Consider the following 12416-nt stretch of genomic DNA (forward strand, 5'->3'; position numbering starts at 1 on the left):
CACTTAAAGTTAGGCAACCCATACTACGTCTCTGAAATTATTTTTAATATAAATTGTTTATTATTTTAATTTAAATTGTAATAAAAGTAACGACTGTTACATTCCCCTACTAGTCGGGAAAAAAAAATTTTAATCAAAATTTTTTTTCATAAAATTAAAGTATCAATAACTAAGTGTACTGGCCTAACATTCCACGTTGATCTGCAAGTTTACACACAAAAAAAATAACCACGAACTAAAGATCACGGGAAAAAAAAATGGTCATGATGCCAGACACCACAAACTCAGATGATTCGAAAGTCGAATCAAAATCTCAATCGACAATATGCTTAAAAGCCAAATATTAACTAAATATACCAACTAAATTCTTGCTGACAAATAAATGTCGAATTGGGCACTAAATCCAAAATTGAACTATCCATGGACATCAGATTTATAAGACTAAGTATATCCAAGGACGAACAACCAGGCAAATGTATGAGCCAATTCAACCAATATCTCACCCGGAGATATACTAAACTAAGATCAAAGAAATCATAAACTAAATAGGTTAAGAATTGAACACTTAATCCAAAATTGAACTAACAATGGACACCAGATTCATAGTAATATATCCAGAGAAGAACAATCAGGAAGATTTATGGAGCAATTCTCACCAAACCAAATAACACAAATAGTAATCTAAATCGTAAACATACCAAAGTATATCAAAGGCGTAATAACCAACATAAATGTGAAATAGGACGCTTAATCCAAAGTCAGACTATCAATGGACACCAGATTCATAAAAGCATATCCAAAGAAGAACGACCAGGAAGATTTATGGACCCATTCACACCAATACTAAATCTCAAAACTAAATGAGGTCTACGTACACCCACATATGGTGATACGAACCTACATAACCAAATAAACCAAATAAGTGAGGAATCAGACACTGAATCCAAAATCGGACTATCGATGGACACCAGATTTATAAATAGAGCATATCCAAAGAAGGACGATCAGGAAAGGACCAATTCTCACTAATGCTAATAACTAAATTAGCTCTTACCCTCATCCGGTAATATGAGCCAATACCAACTAAGTAATTACAATAAAGCAAAATTTCCTAAAGTGTGAAGCAGCATCGTCACACTTATTCAGACTAAGTAATGTAATATGTAACTGAACTAAACCAAAGATAAAGATAAATACCTAAAGTCTAAAGTCTAAAATGGACTAAGGGAATTCAGAGGCTAAATAAATTTTGAGTGTGCTGGTATTCGCTAACTATAGCATGGGGCTACAACAGATGTATCAGAATAACCAGACACCGATAAAATCCCAATAGAAATCCTAAGAAAATATAAGTGGTGGACTTTTCCTATAATACCATTACTAACGAAAGAAAAAAAATATATGTCGAGAACAAACAACCAATTTTGAACAAAACTGTAGATTTATAACAAGTTCTCGCAGCATGGAATTATCCGGGAATAGTCCTAAATCTAAACAGCAATTTATGCCTAAGGAAAGAAGTGGGATTACACTAAGAGGACAACTAATTTGTCTAAACTCTTAAATAATGAAAATGACTAACTTGACATGTGTAGGGATAGTTAAAGAAAAAAACATAACCTGAAGTAAGATAACTAATATGAACTAATTAAACTTCCCTATCAAGTTGTGAAAAGGTAACTGGAATATTTGGACAATCACACAAGAATGGTTAGGACATGTCGCGAGCATTTCCTGACCAGAAATATTATGAGGCATAAACATCTGCCTACTCTGCAATAAACACATATAGTACGAACCTAATTGAGCAGCAGTGATCAGTTGCTGAGCAACAATCTCGAACCCACGTATTCACTAAAGCTGAGTATTGACAGATTCATTGACAGAAAATTCAGAAGAATAAATAAGAAGAAATAAGAAGGACGCCGCGCCGGTCATCCTTACCTACTTCAAAATTCCAAACTAATTCCAGAACCATCCTGTATATGGAATCAGGACATAAATTATTGTAGAGTATTTAAGATTTTCGTGACAAGTGAGAATAAAGCAGACCAAAGATAAAAAAAAATCACAACATCTTTCCAAATTGGCAAATATTGAACAAATATATCAAAACAAATACTAAGGAATCAAATATCAAAGATATAACACACAATATATGATCCAGTAGTGTAACAACATAGTTCCATAGTTCCTTATCAGTAATAGGATTAACTATAAGTATAAATCTAAATATGTAAATATATACTAAACAACCCTCGTATCATATGAGGTTAAAAGGAGTAATTCTCCTGGGAAGATTAGTACCTAAGAATATTAATTCATTATGAAGTGCATCATTTATAATACAAAAAAAAATGGATAAGTCATACATACTAATTATCTAATAAGTTATAGAAGTCATTAACCAATGCCAAAAGATACAAAAAATAGCGGTGTACCTACGTTATCTGGTGATTAAGAAAATCTTAAGCTAAAGACAAACAGAGAAAGAGATTAGCTTAAACGAAAGTGTTAAGTTAGTCTTCTTCTGAGGATGAAGAACTAACCTCGTCGATGGTGTTATCAGGCAGTAAATCCTTTACATGAAATTGACCAATTCGTTTGTTGGACGAATTGTCCCTTAATTCATATACCAAAGGAGATATTACCCTTACAACCGTACACGGAATGTATTTCTGGCAAAATTTTGCCGAAATAGCATCACCTTTACTTGATTTTACAAAGTTTCTCTTTAAAACTCTAGCCCCAACAAAGAATCGCAAATCTAAAGTATTTGATTGGTTATAAATATTATATGGTACAACCATAGACATATCATCATCATCAACAAACCTAAAAGTTAATACTGATAATGGAACTATTTCACTACTGTAATCATTAGAATTGTGTTAAAACGCTACTGGGTAAAGAAGAATTGGTAGTTGACCATCTGTGATCACTTAAAACAGGCGGATTCAACGTTTCATGATTAGTAGTTAATTTCGGGACTGATTTGTGAAAAAAAATGTGGCCAAGTTATTAGCAACACACCACCAAGATCAAAATAGCCAGCAAAATCAAATAAATACCTTAGTTATCTTACTAAAATACTCAAAATAGTTTCTAGTTATATGTAAATTATAACTATTCTACACCAAATATTAATATATATATGCAACAATTAATAGTAGCTATAAGTATAATACTGTTGGCTGTAGGAATAAAAGTTTATATAATATACGATATAAGTATGTGTAGGTAAGTAAGTAAATATAAGTTCTCAATAAAAATACAAAATTCAACCTAGAATGTAAGTTGTACTACTATAACCTATCACTGAGGCCTCAAAATATTAATAACTAATAAATCTAATAAATAAAACTAATAAATCAATACAGCAGTATAAGTATACCTGTTTAGTATTAATAAAAAATTTAAAGATAGAATAAATCAGCAATAATATAAGTAAAAAAAAAACAAAAATACAAAACTCAAGTAAGAAAAAAAAAGAAATCAGCTAAAAGCTACTGTCTTAAAACCAAAAACTTGGAAAAGGCACCGCGTTGGGACGCCGATGTAACAAAATACAGGGGTGTGTAGGAGGAGAGAGGTATAAGAAGAGTGGTCTATATATATGGGATAAAATTGATAGAAGTAAAATAGATAACAATTAAGTAAAGAAGTAAAAAAAATTATTGAACGGAATGTGGCTAGGCTAGCAATGTAGGCAAGAGAATGACCACTAGCAACTCAAGGATGGATACGGCCAATTTGCATGCCTTTTAAAGACAGTAAATCAGGAGAATATGTATGATGGATAGAAAAGAAGATAAGAAAAATGAATAGATATAATGAAAATTAACAAAGAAAACAAATTGAGGGCGCCAGAAGAGGGATAATACTCTAAAAAGAGTAACGGTCACTCTTCCAGGTATCGTATACTGCTAATATTAATTAAAGTTGATGTAATAAACAAAAATGCTGTAAATGTAAAAAGGTAAGGAAATATTAATAAAAAAATTATATGCAAAACAAATTCAAGTTTATTAAATATAACTTCTTAGATTCTGACAATCTCTAAGTTACCAAAAAGTATATGAAAATTTCACAATATAATATTTAAAAAAATGTTGAAAACAACTATAATAAAAAGTTGAAAACTACACAGAATAACTCTGATATAGAGTGTACAACCTACATCTAGGTTAAAACAACCTTAAACAAAATAATGCTAACGTTGGAAGAACGTATAGCCAAGTAAATATATCAAACTTACCTACAATATGACCAAAAATATTGTTAAACACCTCTAAATTCAAATATAATAAATAAGTAATATATATAAATGGGAACAAGCCAAATTAAACAATTAAAACGGTATATTATCCTGAAGGGATAATAACCGGAGTTAATAACGCAAGATGAAATATAAAAACTTAGTTAAGTAGACAAATAATGAAATAATTAAAGTTAATAATGAAATAATTAAAGTTAATAAAGAAATAAATGGTTAATACAAAAAACAATGGAAGATAATGTCTGGGTAGAATTTGAGCTCAAACTTACCGATACCTTACACCAAGGGGAGTTATATTAATTAATATATATATATATATATGTTATAAAAAAAAACCTATAACTGGTGAAACAAGATATATATATATATATATATATATAGTTCTGAAGTAAAAACCAACTGTCCTCCTAGGTGAAACAGTTGTCTGGAAGGATACTCCCGAATAGCTTCGGTGTCCCAGCGAAGTCCTCCTTGAGGTCCGACATTAGCACGGAGCTGGTGCTAATTGGCTTAGTTCGATGATGACTGTCCTGCCCTACCTCTAGGTGCAGGCTGGAGGAAAAATGAGGGTGGAGTAGACAATACTCCCTGGCTTGTCCCAAATGACCCTGATTCTTATTAGAGTTGAAGTGGTACTCTCCCTCGGATGTTCTGAGGGAAATTTATAATTCCATGGTAGGTGGCTGAAAACAATTCCCCGTTACTTCTAATCTCAACATTGATAAAAAAAGGAATCAAAGAAGAAGTGAGGAAAGTTTCTTTCAGCATAAGAAACCGGAGCAAAAAGATAATTATGGTAGATAAAAAAAACCCATCCAATCGGATGTAGCGTGACCTTGCTTCACATAGAGTAAAAATATAATGGCCTTGGACAAAATACTATATTAAAATATGAAATAATGAATCTGAATAATAGGATATAGATAAAATACTCTAATGTTTATAATATAAAAAATTATTATTTACCAGATAGCTAATCAATTCCGTGCTAGAAATCTCACTTCACCTCCCGAGTTTGCGAAAACACCGTCAATTAAATTGTTATGGTATACTTAGAATATTTAACTTCTTGAAGTGAAGGAAATTCTATGCATTAATTGGATTTTCTTTCGCTAACTACCACCGTTGTGTACCACTTCAAACTCTAGATCAAAAGTGAATTTTAATTCACAGTTAATTAACCAAGAAGAGCCAATTTCCACTTCCCCTAGTCTCCTGTCATTTCTCTTGTCCGCAATGGTACCAAATTAGATCAGAGTGACAACTTAAATTATTAACAATACACACTTAATGGGCAAATGAACACTTAAAGTTAGGCAACCCATACTACGTCTCTGAAATTATTTTTAATATAAATTGTTTATTATTTTAATTTAAATTGTAATAAAAGTAACGACTGTTACAACCACCAGGAATTTCTGGACTATCCCTATTGGACAGGGTGTTTTATAAGCATAGCTTATTTTATTTTGGATAGATACCGTGTATCTTTACAATTCTGTATTATTTCTTGGAGTTGAAGCCTTTTCATTCAGCTGAGCATATTGTAAGGGCCTTTGTAGAGTTCTTCATCCGTCCTCCTAAGGTCGCGTGATTTGATAAGGCTTTTTTTCAGATATTTTATTATAGACTAGCCAGCAGTGATCAGACATGGAGATGTCCTCCGATACCTGCCTCTTCTGAATTTTATTCGATAATTTAACTATTGCTAGCGTGACCCTGCTGTTAGCTCTCTTCCTCTCTCACCTTGTAGCGCCGATCATGTTTTGTCTTTATGGCCTGGTCACCACTTAATGAGCAAATGATTATGGTACGATATATGATATATTTACAAATAAACACGCCATAACTACAAAGATCTAGATTCAGTTTATTCATGTTTCATCTTTGGATAACTTCTTGTGGGACGTCATAATACCAGTACATTAACTATTATTGTGTGTGAGTAGATACTGTGTGGTATATAAAAATTTTCTTTATGAGCATTCATAGTTGTTCATTGACTATATTTTCACTATTTTTTTTAAATTATATCGAACCTCAGAGTGACTAAGTTTTTTAGTTTATCTAATGCTTCATGAATTTCTTCTTTATGTTTCTGGTACTTTTTTCCCATTTTCTTGTGATCTGTAGGTTAGACCCTCTTCTTATTGTGCTGCCTCTTTTCGAAGGTTGGTGATCCAAATTGAAAGTGTGTCGCTTTGGAAACTATTTCCATATATTTAGAAACTATATTTCCGAAGTCGAAATCGAAGGGTCAAATAAACTTATTTTAAAGCAAAATTATGGCTTGTTTCCAGTAAAACCAGTATATTTTATTTTAGTTATTAAGCAGAAACCATTTTCATGTTTAAAACTGTAATTGATGGTGTTTTACTTTATTTCAGGGTACTAAAATGGTCTACACGTTCGTAGCAGCCTTAGCTAATTTGAAGAAAAAATAACGAAATTAAACATTAATAAGTTGTAATTATAGTTATTAAATATAAAGTAGTTATAATAAATAAAATTATTTCGTCTTAAGAAGCACAAAACACACGTTATTTACAAAAGTAATTTTCAATACCTCACATTTCTCATATTCGTTAAGTTAAATTAGTGTTATTTTTATCTTTTTTAATAAAACAAATTTATCAATTATACAGTCGTCAAATATTTGATCCTCATAAACGAGAAAAACAAGCCGAATTTTGATAAGAATGCCAATTTTGAGACCCCAAAAAAGATGCAAAAAGTTTGCCACTCCTACTTGGGATTTCTCTCTAAAACTCACAGTCGCAGGGAGAGGGAAACGGAAAACGGAAAACATCGATTGTCCAAGAAACTGTACGGCCCTAGAAAGAATTGTTTATACAAAAAATGTAGCTGAAATAATTTTGAACACAAATTAAATTTTGTTTATTAGCACTTTTTCTGTAGAATGAACTGTTCTCTCAGAAATAACGCTTGAAGCGACCGGCGATTTTAAATGACAACGTGCGCGAAATCAATTTTGTTAATAAAAAGAGATTTCAAATACTATAAAATTAAAATAAATAGATTCGTCTCGAAATTACAACCATTGCATATTATTGTGCCAACTCTGAATTTTGATTAATAACGGCGTACATTGTAATTAAAGATTGTGGAAATCACATTTTTAAAGTCCATAAAATTGTCATTTATAAGTACCATTAGTCTAGTCGCTATTGAAAATAGGTTACCACAGCGTGAGCTTAGCCGATTAGAGGAGCTATATACTTTGGTAATGGTATTTTGCCATTACCTGCAAAGATGTTTATGAACTGACGATTAACAAAATTTTTTCTCTCACTCTAACTAAGGTACATATCCATTTGATTTTAGATTTATTTATATCAATTTACGCCGTTATTAATTAAAATTTATGATTATAATTTCAAGACAAATCTATTCATATAAATTTTATTGCATTTGTGCGTCATTACATTTTCTATAAGATGTGTACGATCTCCCTTGTCGACGGTGAAAATTCGATATGTTTTTTATTCGATATTCGATCGCTAAAAATCATAATGCGATTTTTTAGATTGCGAGGAGATAAATAAAATCTGTCACTTTCATTAACCGGTCGCTGTGGAATTTCCATTGTTAGAGCCCCTAATCTTTAAAACCTATATTATAAAATTTTTATTTTAAACAGGAAATTTTTTTCCAGAGCCATGGGAAATTTTTCCACAAGGACTATATTCAACGAAGTAATGTAATTTCGAAAAATGTACTTATGCAATTAAATAAAAGAAGTTTTAAAAGTTTTAGATCGCTTATAACGTGAAAGTTTAAACGCGGCATTTTTTGGACATACATATTTCAAGTGCGTCATATTTGTTGTCAAAATCCAAAATAAAAATAATTTAATGTTAAAGATTTTAAAGACTAGGCCCTAACAATAGAAATTCCACAGCGACGGGAAAATGGAAGTGATACATTTTATCGAGTCTATTTAACATCTAATCTATTTAACAGCTTTCTAGAAACTAATTTTATTTGGGACAAAACAAAATTGTATACGAAAGCTGCACTATTTTCCATTAAAATGTATTACAACATTGTATTACATTAAAATTATAGAATATACACCTTACAATAATTCTAACCTTTTTTTTATAAATTTCAATTACAGACAAAAAATATCCCATCACGTTTGAAAGCTGATTAACAGAAAGCAGGGAGCGACTGCAATGAAGTATAGCACAGATGCCATAGGACGTATGCCTATGATGAAATTAGCTCTTCTCTCAACATAGAACAGAATATTTAGTCTACCGGACAGAAATCTTCATTCTACTGGAAAGAAAGAGAGAGGGAGTCAACTATTTTTTGAAGAAAAAATAATAAAAAAAGAAACTGAAGGTTAAGTTCTTAGTTCTTCTCACAGTAAACATCCCAAACTCTAATCCTAAATCCAAAATCTAAAATAATCCTAGTACATGGAAAAATACAAATTTAAATGGAAACAATAATGATTTCAAGCTAAATTCGAATAGAAAATTCTCAAACCCTACTCCAATGACTAAAACAACTAATAATACATACAGACCAACGCAAAACTTCCAAAATAGGACTTATTTCCGTAACCCCAATAATTTCGCAAACCAAAATAAAAATATTATCGCGGAAGAACTTTATAATATAAATAATATAAATTGTCCTGAAAGTTCATCCCTGCGTAGCGCAAGCGGTAGGATGCTTGCCTCGCAAGCCGGTGGTCCGGGGTTCGAATCCCACCGCCGGCAAGAACATCTAGACATTTTAAAAATGTCTATAGGCCCCAGGTCGACTCAGCCTGAATAAAAATGAGTACCTTGGGTAAAACCAAGGGTAATAATAGACGGTTGAAGCGTAGCACTGGCCATGTTACCTTCCTTGTATACCGTAGGCCCTAGATATAGCAGACTACCCTGCTATACCCCCAAAGCCGCGACAGCGGTATAAAACGGGAGACTATTATATAAGTTCATCCCAAGACAATTTTTTCGAGGAGCTAGCCTTGAAAGTAAACCACAGCATTTAGAATTATTAAACTTAATTAACAAAAAATGCGAATTGCCATACATAATTTTCCCTGAACAAAATTTTAAAAGTTCTAATTCATTTATACTTCAGAAGCCAACGAGTGAATATCAGGCTTCTACTAATAGTATTTTTAATAAAAACTTGTTAGTTAATTGTGATTGTTTATCAAGTAGATATTCGTAATTCGATATCATTTAAATACTTTCGACAAATAAAATTAGGCCAGTCGTTTCTGGCCATACTCAATATCATGATGATGCGATGATCAAATAATCGCATCCTTATAACAAACCGCTCAACCTAGCTTAGCTGTAGTAGCCAAAATCACACAAAAAAAATCTATAACAGCAACAGCATGTCCCAGTAGAACTCAAGCCATTGTTGTAAACGGTATCCCAGACGTAGTGCTATTTGATTACATAAAGGCAATCGGCGAAGTTGTTACCCTAAAGAAATAACCTTTGCTTCACGTATTTCTAACCAGCGTATATGCATTTATCTTTCTTCCGTAACCATAGTAGATAATCTTCTAAAAAATAATTCGACTATTTCTGTTAGAAATCAAATAATATCTATTCGGAGACACCTGCGACTATTATCTTCTATTATTCTATTATCACACCTGTAAAGAGGCCACTACTTTCTAACGTGTGTCCTTCGATCCCGAATGTACTTATAGAGCAAGCACTTAAAAATGAACTTGAATTACAACTTGCTTCCCCTATCTTGCTTTTACATTGTAGTTCACCGGAAGATGAATATGCTCACATCTTCAGTTTTTGACGCTCAATCTTTGTGATATTAGATAAAGAATACTTTGAGTTAAATACTTTAATTGTAATTTTATATGAAAATACAAATTTTAGCATCTTTATTACTTCGGACAAACTTGAATGCTTTTTATGTAAGCAATCTGAACACACTGCAGTCTCCTGCCATAACCCTCAAGAAATATCTAGCAATCCCCCTCCAAATCCAACTTCTAGCCAAATCCAAATTGATCTTCCTCTTTCCTCCTCAAAAGAAGAAATCTATTCAAATAACCCACCTACTGGCATAACAATCCCAAATAAACAGTCTCTAACACCAGTATCTGTCTCTTCTAACTCTGGCATAAAAAGAACTCATTCCACTAACACCTTGAATCACCTTCTTTACTGGTTATCTCTAGCCCCCTAAACTTAAACTCTAATAACACAGCAAACACAAAAACCTTCACAATTTCTAAATCAGCTCCTAAAAGAAAACACAAACTGATGACAAAAAAATTGGTAAAATTAATCCATCAGCCCATTCAAGTACTAAAAAATGAATTTGTGCTAAACCAGAAAATTTTTTATTATCAGCGTTACAAATAATTGCCTTCCTAGAAAATTCCTTTGGGAGTAGTGATCCTCTCAAAGAAGCTTATAATTTCACAACAAACATTCATTCTCTCCTCGAAAATCTTACAGAAATATACCAAATTGTATCTGATAGATCACTTAAAAATCGCATACAAGAATAACGAAAAAGCTAAAACGCACATTAAATTCTATAGACGCTGACGAACTTACCAGCCTTACGTCCAATAATTCATGTGACTCTAACTGCAATGATATCGATATTTTCTAAAAATTACGTAATTAGTACAAGGTATATTCTTTCTACTCACGAAATAAGTTTTTAAATTCACTATTTTAGAATGGAACTGCGACGAATACTATCCGCGCCTTGAACAAACTCAATATCTTATATTAATTTACCATCCACATTTTCTTTGTCTCCAAGAGACTAATTTTAATACAACCAATATTCCTCAACCTAAATCCTGTGAAGGATACCTCTTCATTACGACGAACTGCTTCAGGGCTAGTGGAGGTGCATCAATATTTGCGTTCAGCGAAATTTTCTCAACAATGCTACCATTAATATCTAACGACTACTGCCATAACTAGACATTGCCCTAATAAACTTACCACCTGCTTCATATATATTCCCCTAAACCATTCTCTAAAAGAAGAAGAGCTACTAGACCTTATATTCCAACTTCCACAGCCGTTTATACTCACTCAATTAACATTTGGACGGGGAAACGTAGTTGAAAATACTATTACCTGCACAAACTCATGACTTCTTAATACTGGATCTAATACTCATTTTAATATTTCCTCTGGATCTTTCTCTGCTACAGATCTTAGTATAAGTGACTCTAAATCTGCACCTTTCTCAACCTGGCAAACAGCCGACGATCTCTTTGATAGCAATCATTATCCTATAATAATTTCCAACAATTGTAGTGGGACTGTCTCTGCCAAAAGCTATTGGCGTCTAAATAAAGCTAACTGACAAGAGTATTCAAAAGCTGTTGACACTCTCTTGCTCGCTCATGATTATCAAATTATCAATGATGTAGACTATTTGTTAACGTCACTAACAGACACTATTCTTTCAGCTGCTAAGACTCACATTGGCAAAAGATTATTCTCTCCAAATCATAAAGCAGTTCCTTGGTGGAACTCTTCTTGTGAAGATTCAATTCGTCTATCCAAAAAAACTTTAAATAAGTACTAAAAAATAGAAGGCTTAAAAATCTAATAAATTACAAAAAATTTAAGGCAAAAGCCAAACACGTAGTTAAAAAAAGAAAAAATCATCCTGGCAAAAAAATACGACAAATTTAAGGTCACAAAACTAATAATAAAATTACTTGTTTAATTTCAAATGGTATATAGATCACTTCACATGAACTTATTCCTAACGCTTCTGCCAAACATTTCGAAAAGAAGTTCAGAAATAAAACTAATAGTATTACTTTATCTCATCATGACTTATATTCACACAGAAATCATCTGCTATCATCTGAATATAGTAGATCCCTTAATTCACCTTTCACTATCCATAAGCTGCCTTAGCTACTAGTAGAAACACTGCAGCTGCGCCTGAAAATATTCCCTATGCATTCCTTAAGTATTTGTCTAATTATGGTCTTAATAAACTCCCCTAATTATACAATATAATCTGAAGTTCCCACAAATTTCCTTCTCAGTGGAGCAAATTGATTGTTATACCGATACTTAAGCTAAATCAGCCAACTATCTTTCCACAATCTTACAGGCCCATC

At 32.2% G+C, this 12416-nt stretch overlaps 1 protein-coding gene across 1 annotated transcript in view; it reads left to right on the forward strand.

Moving 5' to 3' along the window:
* LOC140440561 (uncharacterized) overlaps positions 1–6840 on the forward strand; it is a 39952-nt gene extending 33112 nt beyond the window's left edge. The window contains exon 4 of the mRNA XM_072530942.1: positions 6667–6840. Within this exon, the coding sequence (XP_072387043.1) occupies positions 6667–6723 (57 nt within the window). The 3' untranslated portion in view covers positions 6724–6840. The remainder of the gene's footprint in view (positions 1–6666) is intronic.
* The last annotated feature ends 5576 nt before the right edge of the window (positions 6841–12416 follow it).

The sequence above is a fragment of the Diabrotica undecimpunctata genome, chromosome 1 (genome assembly GCF_040954645.1).
Source record: "Diabrotica undecimpunctata isolate CICGRU chromosome 1, icDiaUnde3, whole genome shotgun sequence".
NCBI classification, from domain to species: domain Eukaryota; kingdom Metazoa; phylum Arthropoda; class Insecta; order Coleoptera; family Chrysomelidae; genus Diabrotica; species Diabrotica undecimpunctata.